Source organism: Schistocerca piceifrons, chromosome 7 (genome assembly GCF_021461385.2).
Source record: "Schistocerca piceifrons isolate TAMUIC-IGC-003096 chromosome 7, iqSchPice1.1, whole genome shotgun sequence".
NCBI lineage: Eukaryota > Metazoa > Arthropoda > Insecta > Orthoptera > Acrididae > Schistocerca > Schistocerca piceifrons.
In genome coordinates, this window is record NC_060144.1 from 468857739 (window position 1) to 468880802 (window position 23064).

General features: G+C 43.0%; 1 protein-coding gene across 1 annotated transcript; it reads right to left on the minus strand.

Annotated features, from left to right (window-relative positions):
- Window positions 1-20000: 20000 nt before the first annotated feature.
- Window positions 20001-22712, minus strand: LOC124709024 (glycine-rich cell wall structural protein-like). The gene is made up of 2 exons (XM_047240671.1): window positions 22401-22712; window positions 20001-21113 (listed from the first exon to the last, which is right to left on the minus strand). Exons 1-2 carry the CDS (start codon window positions 22710-22712, stop codon window positions 20001-20003), a joined length of 1425 nt encoding a protein of 474 aa, XP_047096627.1.
- Window positions 22713-23064: the final 352 nt, after the last annotated feature.

A 23064-nucleotide genomic window follows, 5' to 3' on the forward strand; every position in this document is an offset into this window, starting at 1 on the left:
TTAGTGACCAAGACACTAATGAGAGTTCACTATTACGCTTCTCAAAACACTGTAGCACGCTTATGGCGTTTGACACGGACAGTGGTCTTGTTGTGAATGATGCCATCGGCGTCGCGGAAGACATCAAGCGTGAGGGGATGCAGGGACTCCACAGTAATGTTCACGTACTCCACAGCTGTCACGGTACCTTCGATTACTGCCACACGTCCCATGGAGGCCCAGGTGACTCTCCCCCATAACATAATACTACCACCACGGGCCTACATCCATGAAGTGGTGCATGTGTAAGTTATTCATCTGTGGTTATCATGTAGGCACCTTTTCCAGGAGTTGATCATTTTAAATATACAGTCACAATGCATATATCTGCTAATGAAATTCGCCATAAATAATCCATCGACGTTTGAGGAGAATAGTGGTATCCATACCTACAACACTAGAGGAAAATAAATTTTTATTATTCATTATATTATTGTCTCAAAAATGAGATCGACAGGAAGTGCAAAATGGCTAAGCAGGGATGGCTAGAGGACAAATATAAGGATGTAGAGGCACATATCACTAGGGGTAAGATAGACACTGCCTACAGGAAAATTACAGAGACATTTGGAGAACAGAGATCCATTCCTATGAATATCAAAAGCTCAGATGGAAACCCAATTCTAAGCAAATAAGGGAAAGCAGAAAGGTGGAAGGAGTATATAGAGGGTCTATGCAAGGGCGATGTTCTTGAGGACAATATTATAGAAATGGAAGAGAATCTAGATGAAGATGAAATATGAGATATGACACTGCGTGAAGAGTTTGACAGAGCACTGAAAGACGTAAGTCGAAACAAGGCCCCAGGAGTAGACAACATTCCATTAGAAAAAATGGCTCTGAGCACTATGGGACTTAACTTCTGAGGTCATCAGTCCCCTAGAACTTACAACTACTTAAACCTAATTAACCTAAAGACGTCACACATATCCATGCCCAAGACAGGATTCGAACCTGCGACCGTAGCGGCCGCGCGGTTCCAGACTGTAGCGCCAAGAACCGCTCGGCCATCCCGGCCGGCGTATTCCATTAGAACTACTGACAGCCTTGGGAGAGCCAGGCCTAACGAAACTCTACCATCTAGAGAGCAAGATGTATGAGACAGGCGAAATACCCTTAGGCTTCAAGAAGAATATAATAATTCCAATCCCAAACAAAGCAGGTGTTGACAGATGTGAAAATTACCGAACAATCAGTTTAATAAGCCATGGCTGCAAAATACAAACACAGATTCTTTACAGACGAATGGAAAAACTGGTAGAAGCCGACCTCGGGGAAGACCAGTTTGGATTCCGTAGAAATGTTGGAACACGTGAGGCAATACTGATCCTACGACTTATCTTAGAAAATAGCTTAAGGAAAGGCAAACCTACGTTTCTAGCATTTGTAGACTTTGAGAAAGCTTTTGACAATGTTGACTGGAACACTCTCTTTCAAATTCTGTAGGCGGCAGGGGTAAAATACAGGGAGCGAAAGGATATTTACAATTTGTACAGAAACCAGATGGCAGTTATAAGAGTCGAGGGGCATGAAAGGGAAGCAGTGGTTGGGAAAGGAGTGAGACAGGGTTGTAGCCTATCCCCGAAGTTATTCAATCTGTATATTGAGCAAGCAGTAAGGGAAACAAAAGAAAAATTCGGAGTAGGAAATAAAATCCAGGGAGAAGAAATAAAAACTTTGAGATTCGTCGATGACTTTGTAATTCTGTCAGAGACAGCAAAGGAGCTGGAAGAGCAGCTGAACGGAATGTACTGTGTGTTGAAAGGAGGATATAAGATGAACATCAACAAAAGCAAAACGAGGATAACGGAATGTAGTCGAATGAAATCGGGTGATGCTGCGGGAATTAGATTAGTGAATGAGACGCTTAAGGTTGTAAAGAAGTTTTGCTATTTGGGGAGCAAAATAACTGATGATGGTCGAAGTAGAGAGGGTATAAAATTTAGACTGGCAAAAGCAAGGAAAGCGTTTCTGAAGAAGAGAATTTTGTTAACATCGAGTACAGATTTAAGTGTCAGTAAGTCTTTTCTGAAAGTATTTGTATGGAGTGTAGCCATGTATGGAAGTGAAACGTGGACGATAAATAGTTTAGACAAGAAGTGAATAGAAGCTTTCGAAATGTGGTGCTACAGAAGAATGCTGAAGATTAGATGGGTAGATCACATAACTAATGAGGTGGTATTGAATAGAATTGGGGAGAAGAGGAGTTTGTGGCACAACTTGACCAGAAGAAGGGATCGGTTGGTAGGGCATCTTCTGAGGCATCAAGGGATCGCCAATTTGGTATTGGAGGGCAGCGTGGAGGGTAAAAATCGTAGAGTGAGACCAAGAGAGGAATACACTAAACAGATTCAGAAGGATGTAGGTTGCAGTAGGTACTGGGAGATGAAGAGTAGCATGGAGAGCACAGGAAAGAGTAGCATGGAGAGCTGCATCAAACCAGGATAGAGTAGCATGGAGAGCTGCATCAAACCAGTGTCTGGACTGAAGACCACAACAACAAAACAGCATATTATTGTCAGTCAGTGAATCAGGAAGGATTTCAATACCAAAATTTTTAATCGTTTTCTTAGTACTGTAAAATGTCAGGCGGGTACCAAAGCAAGTTTTAAATCTCACCCAAAATGATTTCTCCTCGACAACTCCTTCTAATCCATGCACTAATTCCTATTTAAAATTTGGTTAGCTGTAAAATAAAATAGAATGAAATAAAAAATAGCATGAGTACGAACAAAAAGTGATGTGTTGATTAATGTTAACACTGATCATGTATACCTATAAACTGACTCGCTAACTGACTAACTACTCAGCTTTTCGCCTGAATGGTGGCACATTCTGACGCATTTGGTCCGGTGTAACAACAAACGAGGTTCATCCGACCGGGTGACACATTCCCGTTGACCCGCAGGCCAATAGCGACGATCCCGTGCCCACAGCGATTGTAATTGACGACATCCTTCAGTCAGCATAGAAACACATAGGTTCGTCTTTTGTTGAACAGTATGTTGAAAATGTACGCTGGGTGGTGTCTTCCGAAAATCTTGCACCAGTGCTGTACTTTGTCGTTAGGTTTGCCACACGTCCTTGCCTACTGCGCAAGCCTGCTACTCCGTGTTCTGAGATGAGTCGTGGACATCCAACACCTTGTCGCCTACCTGTGGCCTCACCTTCCTTCAACCGTATTCCGTAGGTGCTCACGACAGTAGCACGCAAACAGCTGAACAGCACCACCGATTACGAGATGATCGTTCCAAGGCGTCAGGCCATAACAGTCTGCCCTTTGTGAGAGTAGATTTTTGTCAGTGGATTTCCCCATTTGGGACCCGTGTCGTCACTAGAATGATTAGGCGTTCGTCTCCCTTCCGCTAAAGTGTTGCCACTTTGCCACCTTGAGGGCTTTCCCCCTAAATTTTGGTGGAATCAGCTGCCTTAGAGGGGAATATAGTGGGATTAAGTGCTTCAGAGGGGAAAATACATGGGGAGTATGCTTTGTGAGGAATTCTTTGGGTTTTACCGAATATGAATAACGCATGTCGATTAAAAAATTTGTAGTCCCAGCTTACACCGATGTATTTCATTCCTGAATTTTAGTTGGCTCCGCTCCTTTACGACCGCTTCTGCAACTGAAACTGTTATTGAATTGGGGATTACCCCGATTACGTACAGTCGGGGGCTTCAAAGAGAGTGTATAGATCAAGTGAGTAAGTAGCAGGCAATCAGTAAAGAGGAACGGTACAGTGAAGCTTGTGAACTGATGTTTGAAAGCGTTTTAAGTTTGTGTATATATTAAGTGAAATGGCATCAAGGGACAAAAAAGTATTTCCAGAGATACACCGAAACGTGACAATCACATCCCTTGCTGAAAGGTTCGTTTATCTCTGTTTTCTTTTTTATATTATGTGCGTAGCTGAACAGTGACGATGTTATGTACCTTGCCTTGTAGCCTATTTGGTACGATTTACATCTTAATACGTCATGCGGAAATTAATGGTTTTTTAGAGAATATTAAAAATTACTATTTGTCCGGAATGGAGTTTTCGAATTAATGCATGAGTACGTCGATCAACAAGCAGAGTTTTAATGGAGGGTTTCGTCGTTGAAAATAAATACTAATTACTGCTCTCTACCTAGTATTTTCCCGCAATGGATTTTTGGAGTGAATGCATGAATACATAGCTCGACATGTACAATATTAACGGAAGATGTCATCGGCAAAAATAAACACTAATTACTGCTCTCTATATGTTTCATGCATGTTATAAGGAGCTTGCTATTAATTAGTAACCTACCTCCCTCTTCGTTGCTTTTCAGGCTGGATTGCCCCTGACCCATCCGGTCAAGAATGTAGAGCTTATTGTGAATAGTGCTCATAAAAAGGATCTGCTAGATAACGCAAAAAGTAAAAACCGCCAAGAAAAACTTGAAATGGATAAATAGCAATATCATGCTAAAAAATAAAACCTCTTGAAATCAAGAACTGTATTAAAAGGGCAGACTTAAAAGTTGCCGTTCATGTTGCTCACCACTCCTCCACTAATAGTGTAAATCAGTTACAACTGCTGCCAATAATAGGTCCTTCAATTTCTTTGCAAGTTTGAAAATACATCACACAAAATGTACCATGATCATTAAAAATGTGATCCGTGCTAGCGTCCAAGAATATTTAAGAAATGTTCCGTATTCTTTAATTATTAATAAAAGTACAGGTGTAACGACTCAAAAGCAGCTTTGAATTTTGCTTAGGTAGCTTTCTGATTTGAAGAAGTGCATTATAACTACACTGTATAGCATTCTGCAATTAACTGCTCGTGATGCCCCAACCATTTATAATGTCCTGAACTCAAAACTGGAAACGATGTTTTAAAAGTGGAAAACTTGATGGGAACTGGACCAATATAAACTGCTTTATCAAACTATGATATCTAACTACAATCCCAAAAAAGTTAAATGATTCTGTGGTACACGTTGACTAGCTATGTATTCGGCTATTTATTTTGAAAGTCACCTGATTTATACTTCAGCTTTGTACTTGGGTTATATGGTTCAAATGGCTCTGAGCACTATGGGACTTAACTTCTAAGGTCATCAGTCCCCTAGAACTTAGAACTACTTAAAGCTAACTAACCTAAGGTCATCACACGCATCCATGCCCGAGGCAGGATTCGAAACTGCGACCGTAGCGGTCGCGCGGTTCCAGACTGTAGCGCCTAGAACCGCTCGGCCACCCAGGCCGGCGTACTTGGATTATAAATTTCAGTATATGGCACCAAATCTCAAGCCTGAAGAACCTTCCGGTGTCTTTGAGAGATGCAAGAAGTTGGTAGTAAAATCTTGTAGGGAATTTCAAGGGCAATTGTCGGAAAATATAGCACTTTTGCAAAAGATGACTGTACTTCATCCTTCTACTACAAGTTCCCAATACAGACAAGGTGCCCTTCCACTTGTCTCAAGCTCTAGAAGTACAAAGATAAATGGTAAAATAGATGACATCGCCTGGGAATGGAAAGCCCAGCCAATTAAACATTGTAGGTTTCGGGAAGGAGGTTCCGTAAGATACGTGCTACACAGCTGGTTGTGATGTCCTATTTTGGGATGTTGTCTACTTTGCAGCGGCGTCACTAACATTGCTCATATCAAATGCTGCAGGTGAACGTGCATTTTCAATATTCTCTTGCATAAAAAATAAAATCAGGATTTGGCTCTCTGTAGAATTAGTAAATGCTTCGCTAACCGTTAGACTTCAGTTAAAAGGCAGAACATGTGTTGTACTCGTTTAGAACCATACTCCAAAATGCCGAAGAAGCTCAAAATATCCATGTACGGCCATAAAAAATACAGAAATAAGCAACGAAGACGTAGAAGTTCTAGTTCAAATGGCTCTGAGCACTATGGGACTTAACTTCTAAGGTCATCAGTCCCCTAGAACTTAGAACTACTTAAACCTAATTAACCTAAGGACATCACACACATCCATGCCCGAGGCAGGATTCGAACCTGCGACCGTAGCGGTCACGCGGTTCCAGACTGTAGCGCCTTTAACCGCTTGGCCACACCGGCCGGCAGAAGTTCTGGAAGACCTTGGAAACTTGTGGAGGCTACCAGCTTTCTTTGTGGACTACGTAAAGAGAAAATGAATGCAAGTTGTTTAAAATATTATTAAAATTATTGTTACGTAATACATCATTGGAACTTGTTGCTTACTCTTGGAAGCGACAAACGAGAATCGAAACACCTCAGATAACTCAGAAATAATTCAACCACGCAATTCTCTTGGAATGTATACCTACCATTAAGATTTCCTTCGATGAAATAGGGGCCTATAAATGTGTCCTCCATAATCACACACCACACATTCACCGACCACGGTTTTTGAAGTGCAACTTGCTGCAGACAACATGGATTTTCAGTTGCTCAATAATGCGTGTTGTGCAAATTAACATTTCCATGGTTCGTGAATGTAGCCTCGCCAGTAAATAAAATCGAATTAATAAATGTGTCATCCTTCTGAATCTGAAGTTGAGCCCATCGGCAGAATTCAATGCGAAGCATACAATCTGTACCAGTTAATTCTTGGTGGAGACTGATATGGTAAGGATGATATTTATGGCGATGCAGAACACGAAGAACACTGCTCTGGCTCATGTCAGATTCCCTTGCGATTTGACACGAACCGACACAAGGATCTCGAACCACAGTGGCAAGAGTACCAGTTTCCGTTTCCTCTTTAGCCACTTTCCTTTGTCGGATTTGTTTCCGATGCGTTAAAGATTCAATTGTTCTCAATTTATCATACACATGTTTAAATGTACAATGGCTAGGGTGATTTCGTTGAGGATGTCTTTCAGCGTATATGTCTCTAGCTCTCTCTGAATCTCGTTGGCATTCTCCCTAAATGAGAAGCATATCGACCTATTTCTCGAAGGAATACATCATTCCCATTCGTTTGATCCGACGATACTAGTCTTACCGTACCTATTACTGTTGCATTGCGAAACCGCTGAATGGTGTTTACATGTCAATGGCACGTTAGCTAGACACGCCGTATTCGGCGATTATTTACTATTTGCACGATATACGAGAGAGAATTGTCAGAGCATGAGCTCCGATAAGTGCCGAAGTGATAAGGAATCCCACTCAATCCATAATAAGAAGAATGCAGCGCTGCATTGATACCAATGGTCATCACTTGGAACGGCTTCTGTAAATGGACGTTCATGCCACTCTTTTGACCTTCGTTAACCTTCAAAGACGTTACTGTTACACATCACTCGATATACGCATTTTGCAGGTCTTCTCCGTCTCATCATCTGGCCTAAAATGGCTCTCTAATGATGCTTAAGGTGAGAAAATCATCTCTCGATAGCAGCTATCAGAAAAGAAGTACCAAAGTATAGCGTCCCATTTAAAAAGAAAAAAATAACAAGTTGACCATATCTCTGAAGCGACCTCACGTAGCAACAAAAAACCAACGTCGTATTATTGCCCCTGTTGTCCCATGCAACTTTTGTCCCACAAACTTTTCAGCTACTATCGTACTTTCGGAAATATTCTAGGAGGCAATAGTTAGTGACTCACACTGTATGTTTTCCAAAAAGTGACATACTGTTTTCGGAGAGAACCGTCAATCAGTTCTCATAAAACGAAAAGTTGTGTGCGCTTCTGTTACGGACACCTCGAAGTTGCCTCACCAACATAATTATGATCGCATTTTGCAGGTCTTCTCCGTCTCATCATCTGGCCTAAAATGGCTCTCTAATGATGCTTAAGGTGAGAAAATCATCTTGACGTACTCTCAGGATGTATATTTGCCATCACCCGAGTATATGGACAATCCGAATACCTTAATTCTGTGCACAGAAATTTAGGGAGTCCGTCTACATTCCACCATTCTTTTTAAATGACCGTTTTCGTTTCCACTAGAATCATCCTCAGATCTGATTGTATGGGTTACAATAGGAACCAGTCCGACGTATTAGCAAAATTAACGTTGCACACCAGAGGCAAAAAATTTTCCTGTGACCTAACACGTAAATTTTGCTGAATTGCCCTTCTAGACTGCTTAGTTTGTAATTTTAGTAATTATTTGAGAATTCTTATTGTGCAGCAAATGAGTCATTTTTTTATTTCCTAGAATGATAGTGGGTATTTACTAAACGTAGAGAGTACTCAAAACTGATAATTCTTAGCATTTATAAATAATTCTGCTTGGCGATATGATATGAGAGCGGCAGCCGTTAAGAAAATAGCCAAGAAACTTTTAGTCGATCCCATGAGTAGTTTTAATGCTGTGACATGTGGCACGGATTTAACTATGACCTACACATCGCAATATAAATCACGGAGGTGCCGTGTTCGTCCGCCGAGAGATTAATTCAGCTCAGTTCAGTAATCAGTCGTAGTGGATCTAGAGGGATTAGGGATTCGTACGTGACAGTTGGGAATGGTGTGGGCAGGTCGATTATGTTGGCACTCGATTGCTTGATAATTTTAAATAATACTTTCTTCTGTGTGGTTACTGAACACTGTAACTCATATAACTTAAGAAATATTAAACAGAGGTAATGTGGTTAACATATAGTGTCCCACTACTGACATAATATTTTGAGCCTCACATTAGAGAATCTCATAAAGCAATGAAGTGCTGACAGTGGTAAGTGAAAACAAGACGAAGGTATATTTTACTATAATTGAGAATGATTCATCTGTGGTAATACAGACTACAATGTTGGAAAGATCGCTGGTATTGGTAGCGACAGACTACTTGCAATCGGAATTTCTGGGTAGTACAGTCCGCTGCAAGACGAAAATTAAATCATCATGCAACATCGGCCGGTCCCTGTATTCCTAGTAGTTTTTCAGTTCAACGTCACTTTAGTTTTGGTTGTTCAGAACGTGGATTAGGTTTCGTTTGTTTAAGAACGAGATATTACGTTGCATACGAGTCGTTGGGATTGAACGCGTTGATCTGGTCGTGGAGTGTATCCTATAGTTTAAAGTGGCTTAATGTAACGAGAGACTGGTTTCATTATGAGACTCATAAAAGCCAGCAAAAAGTCAGGGGAAAAACGTACGACTAACCTCTTTAAAATGTACATTGCAAACAGTGGACGTCATCAGAAGCAGCACACAGCTGTACATTTTTAAGCATTTATTATTGCGACTGTAGATCACACACTAGGCGTTCCGGTACGTGCCTACATAGCCGATAGCAAATGACTAACAAATGAAGGAACGTTAGACGTTAAAACACAAAGCAAAGAAACTACAGTCACGAAATTGGCGTCGAAAACAATATACAATAAACGCTACTGTAAGGACTCACGCAAGACTTAGTATCAGGAATGGACATCAAACCGTCGACCATTGGACTCACCCCTTGATGTAACCGAAAATTTTAGAGAAAACTGCAGGTCACTTGTACTTAGCTCCCCAATCATACTGTAATCAATGGTGAAGACTTTAATCATCCAACAATCAATTGGAAATTGCAGTTTTTTTAGTGGTGGGCAGGACAAGACATCCTGTTGAACACTGCTGAATGGCTTTTCTGAAAACCACTTAGAACTGATGGTTCGGAACCCAACTCTCGTCTACTGGCAACAAACAGAGCTGACCAGCTTGAGGATGTCCTCAGCGAAACTGGTATCAGTGACCACGACCCAGTTGTGGCAACAATGATTGCGAAGGTATTACGCGCAAATCAATACATGTAGAAAGGTGCATATATTCAAAAGACTACGTATTTATAAAAGGACAGTTTCACATCTTAATGAGGACCGTGAAGCTTTTATCAGAGGACATTAACATGTAGAGGAACTACAGTTCAAATTTAAACGAATAGTTGACAACCCGTTGGGTAGATTTGTACGCAGTCGAACCGTTAATAATGGTAGAGCCCCACATGGTATACAGTCACTGTAAAGAAATTTATAAAGAAACACAAACTATTGCATGATATGTTAAAACAAAGCAGAGGGTTATAGACATAGATGATGAATGAAACGCGTTTGACTGTCAAGAAAGTAATGCGTTAAGATTTCAGTGACTTCCGCAGCAGAAATTCGTCTACTGATGTTTTACAAAAGCCAAAGGAAATCTTATCGTATGTAAAGGCTGTTAGCGGCAGCAAAGTTAATGGCCACCTGCTCGTGGATGAGACAGGACCTCAAATTGAGAGTAGTAAAGCAAAAGCAGAAATGCTTAACTCCATTTTCAAATGTTCCTTTACAAAGACAAGCTGGAAGCACTGTCCTAATTTAATCTTCGTACTACTGAAAAATGAGTGAAATAAGTGTTTGTGTGTCAGTGGTGTTGGGAAACAACGGAAATAGTTAAAATTGAATGGTTCAAATGGCTCTGAGCACTATGCGACTCAACTTCTGAGGTCATCAGTCGCCTAGAACTTAGAACTAATTAAACCTAACTAACCTAAGGATATCACACACATCCATGCCAGAGGCAGGATGCGAACCTGCGACCGTAGCGGTCACGCGGTTCCAGACTGAAGCGCCTAGAACCGCACGGCCACACCGGCCGGCGTTAAAATTGAATTAAGGCCCAAGGCCACATGAAATCCCTATATTCTATTATACTGAATTTGTGGCTGAGTTAGCCCTATATTTAACTATAAATTATCGTTGCTACCTCCTATAAAAAACTGCGCCAAGTAATTGGAAGAAAGCATAGGGCACATCTGTTTACAAGAAGGGTCTTAAAAGTGATCCACAAAGCTACAGTCCAGTATCCTTGATACCGATTTGTTGTAGAATCTTGGAACATATTCTAAGCTCAAACATAATGAGATATCTCGAACACAATGACCTCCTCCATGTCAAGCGGTATGGATTCCGAAAATATCGATCATGTGGAACACAGCTCACACTTTTCACATTGACCTAAGAAAAGCGTTGGATCAAGCCAATCAGGTAGACGCAGTATTTCCTGGTTTTAGTAAAGCATTTGACTCAGTACCATATCTACGCTTATTAGCAGAAGTATAGACCGTAGCGATCGCGCGGTTCCAGACTATAGCGCCTATAACCGCTCGGCCACCCAGGCTGGCGTACTTGGATTATAAATTTCAGTATATGGCACCAGATCTCAAGCCAGAAGAACCTTCCGGTGTCTTTGAGAGATGCAAGAAGTTGGTAGTAAAATCTTGTAGGGAATTTCAAGGGCAATTGTCAGAAAATATCAAGCCAAATTTGTGGCGGGATTGAGAATTAAGGAGGACGCAGCAAGTTAAATTCTACATCTACATCTCCATAGATTTTCAGCACACCACCGTACAGTGCGTGGCGGAGGGTACCCTGTGCCGCTACTTGTCATTTCCTTTCCTGTTCAACTCGCAAATAGAGCGAGGGAAAAACGATTGTCTCCGTATGAGCCTTAATTTCTCATCTCTTATGTTCGTGGTCCTTCCGCAGAATGTATGTTGACGGCAGTAGAATAGTTCGGCAGTCAGCCTCAGATGCCGGTTCTCTAAATTCTCTCAACAGTGTGTCTCAAAAAGAAAGTCGTCTTCCCTCAGGGATTTCCGTTTGAGTTCCCGAAACACGTCCGTAACACTTAGGTGTTGTTCGAACTTACCGGTAACAAATCAAGCAGCCCGCCTCGGAATTGCTTCAGTGTCTTCCTTCAATCGGATCTGCTACGGATCCCAAGCATTCTAGCAGAACTCAAGAGCAGGTCGAACCAGCGTCCTATATGCGGTCTCCTGTACTGGTGAACCACTCTTTCCTTAAATTTTCGCAATAAACCGAAGTCGACCATTCGCCTTCCCTACCACAGTTCGGACATGCTCGTTCCACTCATATCGATCTGTAACGTTACTCTCAGATATTTAAACGACTTGACTGTTTCAAGCAGGACACTAGTAATACTGTATCAGAACATTACTACTTTGATCTTCCCGCCTATCCGCATTAACTTACATTTATCCACATATAGGGCTAGCAGCCATTAATCACACCAACTGGAAATTTTGTGTAAGTCGTCTTGTATCTTCCTACAGTCACTCAACTTCGACACCTTACCGTACACCAATGCATCGTTATCAAACAACCGCAGATTGCTGCCCACCATGTCCGGCATATCATTTATGTATAGAAAGAACAACAGCTGCCCTATCACACACCTGGGGCACTCCTGACGATATCCTTGTCTTCGATGAACACCCGCCGTCAAGCACAACATATTGGGTCATATTATTTGAGAAGTCTTCGAGTCATTCAACGTATCTGTGAACTTATTCCATATGCTCGTACCTTCGTTAACAGCCTGCAACGGGACACCATGTCAATTGCTTTCTGGAAATACGGAAATATGGAGAGATATCGACATGTAATTTTTCCTCCTATCTATGTAATTATGTAGTTATGTAAATCTCAATTCGTTCGAGCAATCAATCATTCATAACAGGAAACACAATCATAACTCAGTCACTCAAAATGATTCAGAAATTTTATTTGTTAGAATGAAATCAGGCGATGATTCTTCTTCTCTGCAGGCTCGTGCTTTGCGGCAGTCTGCTAATCTGTACAAATAAAATGCCTCGTAATTTTGGGAGTGTTGTATAATCAGTCGGGAAACCTCAGATGAAGCGGATATTTGGCTTTGATGAAGTTTAACCTTCCGAAGAAGTAATGGAGCTCTTGTATTATTAAATGCAGGTTCTTATTCAGTCTTTCGGAAGTTCCCTTCAGATTAACAACTACGCAATATATCGATGAATATCATTAATTCTCAAATGTCAAATACACACCTTTTGTATGAAGGAGCAATCTATATATATTTCCCTTTTAATCGTACAATTTCGTATCAGTTATCTTTTGTCATAAATCTCAATATTCAGATTACAATTCTTCAAAAAATGCTCAGGCTAATCGGCACGAAGATAATCTCGGAAGCTTTTTCTAACAACCACCAGAGAGAGTACTACAAAGAATAATTATGCGCTCATGGCATAGCTATTGTATGAAACTACTTTGCGCATGGATTCTGCGAGTATGAAGATAGAAAATAAGTAAATGTCATTCAAGGGTAGAATTGTATCAGAATAATTCATCGAATATAAAGAGATATTACAGACAGATGTAGAAGTAACTTCGGGTGTGTCCCAGGGAAGTATTGTGTATTAATGACTTTGCAGACAATATTAGTAGAAACCTCAGACTTTTTGTAGATGATGCATTTGCCTATAATAAAGTACTGCATGCAAGGAGCTGTATAAATATTCAGTCACATCTCGATACGAATTCAAAGAGGTGCAAAAATTGGCAACTTGCTTTAAACGTTCATAAACCTAAGACTGAGCACTTTATAAAATGAAAAAAAACAAGAAACGTAGTAGCATATACGTATCACATTAATGAGTCACAACTAGGATATCGATGACTTATATAAATACCTGGATGTAACACTTTGTACGGATATGAAATGGAATGATCCCATAGACTCAGTCGTGGGTAAAGCAAGTGATAGACTTCGATTTATTGGTAGAATTTTGGGGAAATGAAATCAGTCTACAAAGCAGATTGCTTACAAGTCACACTTGCGACACATCCTAGAATCTTGCTCAAGTGTATGGGGTCCGTACCAGGCAGGACTAACAGGGGATATTGAACGTATACAGAGAAGGGCAGCACGAATTAACACTTGTTTTTTTGATAAGTGAGAGAGTGCCACGGAGATGCTGAAGAAACTGGACTGGCAAGCTCTTGAAGATAGACGTAAACCATCCAGAGGAAAAGCCTACTTACAAAGTTTCAAAATCAACGGCTTCAAATGAAGAACCTGGAATATACTACAACCCCATACGTATCGTTCCCATATGGATCGTGAGAACAAGACTAGTTTAGTTACAGTGCACACGGAGGCATTTAAACACTTGTTGTTGCCGCACTCCATACATGAATGGAGCAGGGAAAGACCGTAATGACTGGTAGAGTGGAACATAACCTTTGCGATGTACTTCACAGTGGTTTGCAGAGTTTAGACGTAGATGTAGACTAATGATACATAATTTTTTAATTTGACCTCGTCCACATGACAACTCTCCAAATAACACTTAAGTGTTTGGCAAGGGAGATGGAATTACTTTCAGGCTACTCTTCAGCCGACCCATACTAGACCAGCACTTTGGAAAAATGCAACGAAAAATGGACTTGTTTTAATGATTATCATCATCCCGACTCGCCTGTAGTATCCGTGACACTCTCTCCCATATTTAGCGGTAATACTAAACGAGATGCCATTCTTTGAGCTTTTTCGATATCCTCCGTGAATCCTATCTGATACAGATGCCATACCTCACAGCAGTACTCCACAAAAGGAGTGGCAAGCGTAGTGTAGGTAGTCTCTTTATATTTGTATCAGCTTCTAAGTGTTCTGCCAACAAAAACCAGTCTTTTGTTCGCCTTCCCCACAATATTTCTAGTTTAAGTTCCTCGTAACTGTAATTCCTAGGTATTTAGTCGAACCGACAATCTTAATATTCATGTGGTTTATCCCATAACAGAAATTTAACGGACATTTTTTTGTACTCATGTGGAGGAAGGGCTTCACACATTTTGTTCTTTATGGTTAATTGCAGTTTTTCGCGCCTTGCCGGTATCTTGTCTGCATCACTTTGCATTTCGTCATGATCTTCTCATGACATTACTAGAAGGCAGCTGCTTCTGTATGGCGTGCTGGATTTCATTTTTGGCTTCTTCGAACTATTGTTGTCAAATTGGCTACGAGGCGTTTTCCAACTGTTGTTCAGTCAAATTCCCCGTCACATTCCCCTTAACGTAATCAATAATACACTCCTGGAAATGGAAAAAAGAACACATTGACACCGGTGTGTCAGACCCACCATACTTGCTCCGGACACTGCGAGAGGGCTGTACAAGCAATGATCACACGCACGGCACAGCGGACACACCAGGAACCGCGGTGTTGGCTGTCGAATGGCGCTAGCTGCGCAGCATTTGTGCACCGCCGCCGTCAGTGTCAGCCAGTTTGCCGTGGCATACGGAGCTCCATCGCAGTCTTTAACACAGGTAGCATGCCGCGACAGCGTGAACGTGAACCGTATGTGTAGTTGACGGACTTTGAGCGAGGGCGTATAGTGGGCATGCGGGAGGCCGGGTGGACGTACCGCCGAATTGCTCAACACGTGGGGCGTGAGGTCTCCACAGTACATCGATGTTGTCGCCAGTGGTCGGCGGAAGGTGCACGTGCCCGTCGACCTGGGACCGGACCGCAGCGACGCACGGATGCACGCCAAGACCATAGGATCCTACGCAGTGCCGTAGGGGACCGCACCGCCACTTCCCAGCAAATTAGGGACACTGTTGCTCCTGGGGTATCGGCGAGGACCATTCGCAACCGTCTCCATGAAGCTGGGCTACGGTCCCGCACACCGTTAGGCCGTCTTCCGCTCACGCCCCAACATCGTGCAGCCCGCCTCCAGTGGTGTCGCGACAGGCGTGAATGGAGGGACGAATGGAGACGTGTCGTCTTCAGCGATGAGAGTCGCTTCTGCCTTGGTGCCAATGATGGTCGTATGCGTGTTTGGCGCCGTGCAGGTGAGCGCCACAATCAGGACTGCATACGACCGAGGCACACGGGGCCAACACCCAGCATCATGGTGTGGGGAGCGATCTCCTACACTGGCCGTACACCACTGGTGATCGTCGAGGGGACACTGAATAGTGCACGGTACATCCAAACCGTCATCGAACCCATCGTTCTACCATTCCTAGACCGGCAAGGGAACTTGCTGTTCCAACAGGACAATGCACGTTCGCATGTGTCCCGTGCCACCCAACGTGCTCTAGAAGGTGTAAGTCAACTACCCTGGCCAGCAAGATCTCCAGATCTGTCCCCCATTGAGCATGTTTGGGACTGGATGAAGCGTCGTCTCACGCGGTCTGCACGTCCAGCACGAACGCGGTCCAACTGAGGCGCCAGGTGGAACTGGCATGGCAAGCCGTTCCACAGGACTACATCCAGCATCTCTACGATCGTTTCCATGGGAGAATAGCAGCCTGCATTGCTGCGAAAGGTGGATATACACTGTACTAGTGCCGACATTGTGCATGCTCTGTTGCCTGTGTCTATGTGCCTATGGTCTTGTCAGTGTGATCATGTGATGTATCTGACCCCAGGAATGTGTCAATAAAGTTTCCCCTTCTTGGGACAATGAATTCACGGTGTTCTTATTTCAATTTCCAGGAGTGTAGCATAACGCAGCGCTTTGGTTTCACAAAATACCACGTTCGGTACCGTGTACACTTCGTTTCACGTTAAAATTTGTTCCCTGCATTATAACTCTCGAAGAAGATAAGTCAAAGGCTCTTTATGACTGGTTACGTTCGTTTATAATGAACAATGTTCTTATTTCATAGGAATAACTTTTTTGAGGATATACATCATGAGTTACTGATGGTGCTGTTTTTTGTAACTAAATGTTCTTGTCTGTTGATACACCGTTGGAAAAATAACAAAGTACGGTCAATAATACAGTAGAAATGATGCGAAAAACTGTATTGCAAATAGAGTTTATGAGCTAACCGAATCAGATAAATGTTAGTATAATTTACAACAATGTTGGATAAACTGCAGTCTTAACCATTATCACTGATTATTTTGATAGCATCTGAACTACAAATTGAGTTCGAAACTTGAAGATTTTTGCGTCTCATTTTTGAAAGTGTACATAAAAGAGAAATGGTTCATGGTTCCTCCAAAAGTCGTATTTGGTTTACGTTATCCACGATCTGATCCCCTAAAAACATTATTCTGATTATACAAGGAATTTATTAACAGCTTCAAACTTTAATTCCGCCAGTACCTCGTCTCCTACCTTCCAAATTTCGCAGAAGCTCTCCTGCGGACCTTGCAGAAGAGCACTTGCCCGCAAAAGCAAAGGTCCCGAGTTCGAGTCTCGGTTCGGCACACAGTTTTAATCTGCCAAGAAGTTTCATATCAGCGCACACTCCGCTGAAGAGTGAAAATTTCATTCTAGAAGCATCCCTCAGGCTGTCACTAAGTCATGTCTCTGCAATATCCTTTCTTCCAGGAGTGCTAGTTCTGCAAGATTAGCAGGAGAGCTTCTGTGAAGTTTGGAAGGTAGGAGACGAGGTACTGGCGGAATTAAGGCTGTGAGGACTGGAGTCATGCTTGGGTAGCTCGGTTGGTAGAGTACTTGCCCGCGAAAGGCAAAGGTCCCGAGTTCGAGTCTCGGTCCGGCACACAGTTTTTATCAGCCAGGAAGTTTTATATCAGCGCACACTCCGCTGTAGAGTGAAAATTTCATTCTAGCTTCAACCTGATCTTTGGTTAAACAAAGAATTAAAAAGTGATAGGTGCGAAATAAGTATAGTTTAAATGGATTTAAATGGATGGATCTACAGTAATCGATGATAGTGGATCTCTGACTAAAATATAGTGCTTATGAGGAATCTTATGGAAACGATATTATCATTAGGTTCCTAGATCGTACTCGTTGTTTAAGTTTTTTTCTAATGAAACCTCGCCGGTCGGAGTGGCCGAGCGGTTCTAGGCGCTACAGTCTGGAACCGCGCGACCGCTACGGTCGCAGGTTCGAATCCTGCTTCGGGCATGGATGTGTGTGATGTCCTTAGGTTAGTTAGGTTTAAGTAGTTCTAAGTTCTAGGGGACTGATGACCTCAGAAGTTAAGTCCCATAGTGCTCAGAGCCATTTGAACCATTTTTGAATGAAACCTCTCATCTTTATTTTTGCATAATTAATCCTTATGTCCTAGGTGCATGATTCCATGAAGTCGCGGAAATGCTGTGTGGTATAGTGAAAAGTATGGTAGCTGCCTGTGACAGGTGAAAATGATGTACTAGGACAGACTTCGAACGTGGATCTTTACCTGTCACGAAAAGTGCTGTTACGGAGTGTGATATCCAGATGTGTCACACAGCCCATTACACAATTTCCGTTTGCTAGTCGTTCTCTCCTACTTTCCACACTGTTCAGTAATTCTTCTACCTAACTTCTTGGATCTGATCTCCTGAGAGAAAGCGTGCCGCGTAGAATTAATTACGCACAGCCGAGGAGTTCTTCCTATAACGCATCTTGAATCCTGCAGCTGAGTATACACTGCTTTGAAACTTTCTGGTAGTGAAGGTTTCATTACGGAAATAGTATATAGACTGATCCTAAGGAGAATCCACGTGGATATAGAAAAGTAGAGGATGAATGCTTTTAGCGTCTCGATAGACAAAATGACAATTAAAGTTGCGGCACCAGATAATGAAGATATTTCCATATAACTCCTGTGACTATGTACGTGGAATGCTTAATGTTTACTTATATGGCTACATGAATTTTTATTCCAGGCAAATAGTGTAGGTTTCCGATTACGGATGAGTATTGATTGTTATTGTGTGCATATTGGTTGATTTCAGAATATTTGTTATCAAAACATCAACTGGAATTTATTATCATCCATTTATAACGAGTGTGTTACAATTACGGTCTTGTGAAGTGACTAAATATCTCGCTGTTAAGTTCCATAATTATATAATTTTGAATTGAATAAAGATACTGTGTTAATTAGTAATTTCAGTGTGCAGAAATGTTGTTTGTGTCATTGTTGGATTCTTAGTGGCAATTGTGACTTCTATAAGTCGACTGCTTGAGGTTCATTATGATAGTAATACAGTTGTTAATGGGTTAACATACTAAAAGAAACTGTAGAAATGTGAGTAGCAGGTAACACGTGAATAAAGACGGTAGCCTGCAGCTGGGTACGGCGTAGGTTCTTGGCACGGCGAGGGTGAAGCTCTGGTGTGCTTTGTTAATGGTGGACTGGCAGCGTGCGACTTCACGCCCAGTAGCACAGTTCTATAAAACCGTCACTTCGAAGTGACGGTGAAGCATTAGATTAGCCGCTAAGGGCTGCTGAAATTTAAACCACTCGTCGAAGCTGGAAGCACGAATAGTCTTATCAAATTGAAACACGACAGGCCGCTGTACGGATCATATTATTGTTCGTGAAAAAAACGGTATTTCCACTTTTAGTTTCTGGCTTTTACACTGACGGCATCAGTGAGGAATTTTAGTCATAACTTTGATTTATATGTGGCTACACCTAAATACAAGTTCTATAAATTGCTAGTTCATGTCATGCATAATACATTTGCGCAGTTTTGTTTGTATTCGGTTGAACACTACTAACGAAAGTATTCTAATAATTTTTTTACAAGATGTTGGTAATAAACATTGTCTCTGTTAGACCAGATTTGGAACATTATTCGATGAAAGATGGAAATTTTGCCAAACAATGGTGATGGATGATTTTCTAACTTGATTTGAATATCTCACATATCTAAAAAATGCTTACTCACACGAGCACAGCAAGAGGGCATACTTCCAAGTGTTTCATGTTGGAACAGCTGGGATGAGAAAAGCCAAGCAGCTTCAATTACCTACTGCTTTTTTTCATATTCAAACAATGAACTGCAAATCCTATATTAATTACATTGACAAAACAAAATTGGCATCACCACCAGGGTATTTTATTCATACTTGTTTTATTTATCGTGTTTACTTCTGAAATTTAAGCTTCTTTTGATATTATACGTATCTAGTCGCTGCATTCTGTTGTATGATAATTTTGTTTAAACTTTAATGTGATATAGCTAATTAGTTGCTAATAGGGACAAAGTTTATTCTTTGATAAACCGTCATTGTCTGGCTTGGAATAGCATTAAAATAATTTGAAAATATTATTTGTAAATTCGTTTTATTGTCAGTCATTTAGTCAACAATGATACAACAAATTTCTCCCAGTAAGGGAGAGCGATCAACAAACATTAACAACAGGAGGGAGAAAAACGAGATCAGTGAGTAAGAATCCACTTCCCTCAACAATGAGGCTGTGAACTCTCTTTTTCTAATGGATGTGTATGTATTCATCGGTGCCACGTCTGTTTCTGTTTCACCACCCGTGCCCATGTCCACCTCCTCCACCACCATGGCCACCACCTCCGTGTCCCCAACCACCATGGCCGCCGCCTCCATGTCCGCCGCCGCCGCCTCCGTGTCCACCGCCTCCATGTCCCCATCCTCCATGTCCGCCTCCGCCGCCTCCGTGTCCACCACCGCCGCCTCCGTGTCCCCATCCTCCGTGTCCGCCACCGCCGCCTCCGTGTCCACCGTGGCCGCCGCCGCCGCCTCCGTGTCCACCACCGCCGCCTCCATGTCCCCATCCTCCGTGTCCTCCACCGCCGCCTCCGTGTCCGCCATGTCCGCCACCACCGCCGCCTCCGTGTCCACCGTGTCCACCGCCGCCTCCTCCGCCGTGTCCGCCATGTCCGCCACCACCGCCGCCTCCGTGTCCACCGTGTCCACCGCCGCCTCCTCCGCCATGTCCACCATGTCCGCCACCGCCGCCGCCTCCGTGTCCACCGTGTCCACCACCACCTCCGCCTCCGTGTCCTCCGCCTCCGTGGCCGCCACCGCCGCCTCCGTGTCCACCACCGCCGCCTCCGTGACCACCGCCGCCGCCACCACCGCCGCCTCCACTGCTGTGTCCCCACTCGTGGTGTTCGGAATGACCTCCCTTCTTCCCATAATCAGAGTGGTGTCCGTGGTGCGAGTCATGACCCCCAGCGGACTTGTGACCCTTGTGGTCGTGGTGGTGTCCTCCCTTCTCGTGATGGCCTTTCTTGCCGTGATGGCCCTCGTGGTGGCCGCCGTGGTAGTGGCCTCCCTTCTTGTGTCCACCACTCTTTCCTTCATGGTGCGAGCCGTGTTCTCCGTGTTTGCTGTGGTGCCCACCCTCGTGGTGTTCATCGTAAAACTCGTGCTTCTTTCCATACTCGTCCTTCTTGTGCACTGAGTGGCCGCCCTTGGTGCTGTGACCCTTGGAATGCTTGCCACCTTCCCCATACTTGGCGCCCTTCTCGCCTTTCTCGCCGTAGTGATGTTCTCCGTAGTGACCGCCCTCCTCGTGATGGCTCTTCTTCTTGCCTCCGTGATCAGAGTAGTGTCCACTGTGCCCTTCCTTGTCGTGGTGGCCCTTTGAACCTTTCTCGTGCTCATGGTATCCCTGTTCGTAAAGAAAACATTATCTTTTCACTTATGCTTTCATCGAAAAGGAAGTACTAATTTAATTTTATTTTAAAAACTATTGGTTCCTCTGAGTCGACAAATATCATAAGTGTTAAAATTTTTCATGTGCTAAATTAGTCAACAGAAGGATTTACTTTAAATAAGGGGTCGAAAACACAAATGAAAACTAGCTTGTTGTGGCTGAAGATATGAGCTAACAGACACAAACACTAAAAAGTACGATCAAGAGACTACCGCAAGTAGAAGCTGCGATGTTTAAAAAGAATTGCTCGTGCTAGAAGGTAGGTTAAAGCTCCATGAGGGAAACATACGAAGACGTGATAGAAGGTGGAAACACGTTCAGAAATGCATGTACAGTTTTGAAAATAATGAATAATAATAAACGTAGCGTGTCTCACAATGTTTGCAAAACTATAATGTGACAGTAACTCGACAACATCACTGCCACTTTATCCTAACAGCTCTTTATTTGACCTCACAAAGCTGAATCTTATCATATAACACTTTCTCACTCCAGAAAACTACTGAGACAATCAATTTGAATTGAGCACAGGATGTAGGTATTATCAGCAAGTGGCTGTAACCATCAACCTTCAGAGAAATTGTATGGAAAGCTTTGTAGAACAGATTTAAGCACGACAACAGTTATATTAAACGAATGAACTGATAAGGTGAAAATCTGTATCAAGTAAGAGGCTCTAAGATTTTCTGTCCAGTAATGCTCCATAAGACGATCGAGACTGAAGTTTCGCTGCAGTGTCGACAGCCTAGTTTCATTCAAGGAAAGAAATACAGTGTCGAAAATGTGTAGAGAAGAATCTGTTATATTTTCTGTGTTGATAGTAACCAGTTTTGTTGTTCTGAGTTCACATTAAACTGTACTTTCCCCTGTAAGTTGCTGGGTAGGTAAGATTATAGGTCAGATGAAGGCAAAACCACTACGACGAAGAAAGCACTGTCGTGCTCAAACGAGCCAAAGGGTTCATAAGAGCTTTCCCTTCAGAACACATCTGCCCGTGAATGACAGATCACTTTATATGATCATTTATTTGTTCTCCTTCTGTACTGGGAGATGAAGAAGCTTGCACAGGATAGAGTAGCATGGAGAGCTGCATCAAACCAGTCTCAGGACTGAAGACCGCAACAACAACAACTTTTAAACTGTGAGAAATTCGGTGTACAGGGTCGCCTGCTGGACTCGAATGGAATGGCCAGTAAGAAGGTGGAAAAAATTCGTATCTCAATCCACGTTCATCAGCCTCACCTTGTATCCTTTGTCACCCTTGTGGCCGTGGCCGCCGTGGTGGCCAGAGTGGTGTTCGTGGCCACCACCTTTCTCGAAGTGGTGTCCGCCGTGGCCGCCGGTGCCGCCACCGCCGCCCCCGTGGCCACCACCACCGCCCCCGTGGCCCCCGTGGCCACCGCCTCCTCCGCCTCCATGTCCCCAGTGGGAGGCGGCCGACTCGAGGTCAGCGGGGGCGGCTTCTTCCTCCTTGCCCACAGTCCGGGCGCCAGCCAATACGGCCACGCAGAGCGCCAGCCCCGCGTAGAGGCAGAGGCGCTCCATCCGCGCCATCACCGACAGTCCAAGGTCTAACAGGCAGCGGCGGTCAGTTCACCTGTAACCAGTAAGTGACGAGAGCTTCATTTAGTTGTCTATATTAGCAATAACGGACATAACTGGGCAGACAAAATCCTTTCTAAGCCTACATATGAAAGATCTCCGAAGTACTGATAGCCACCTCCAGGACACTTCACGCTAATTCTAGATTTGATGATGGTCTCAATTTGGCTAGGGACGAAGTCCACAAGTGTCTTCAGTATACCACGTCCAGCGGAAGCTATCATTGGTGACTACATCCTGTAGAGCTAGGCAACTGCAGGGATGTCACCTGCAACTTTTGTTTTTCTTTCTTCTTTTTCCTTTT

Coding starts and splice junctions, on each gene's coding strand:
- LOC124709024 (XM_047240671.1), bottom strand. CDS start 22,712: ATGGCGCGGATGGAGCGCCTCTGCCTCTACGCGGGGCTGGCGCTCTGC. Junction 21,114..22,400: donor AGGGTGACAAAGGATACAAG/GTGAGGCTGATG, acceptor CTTTACGAACAG/GGATACCATGAGCACGAGAA.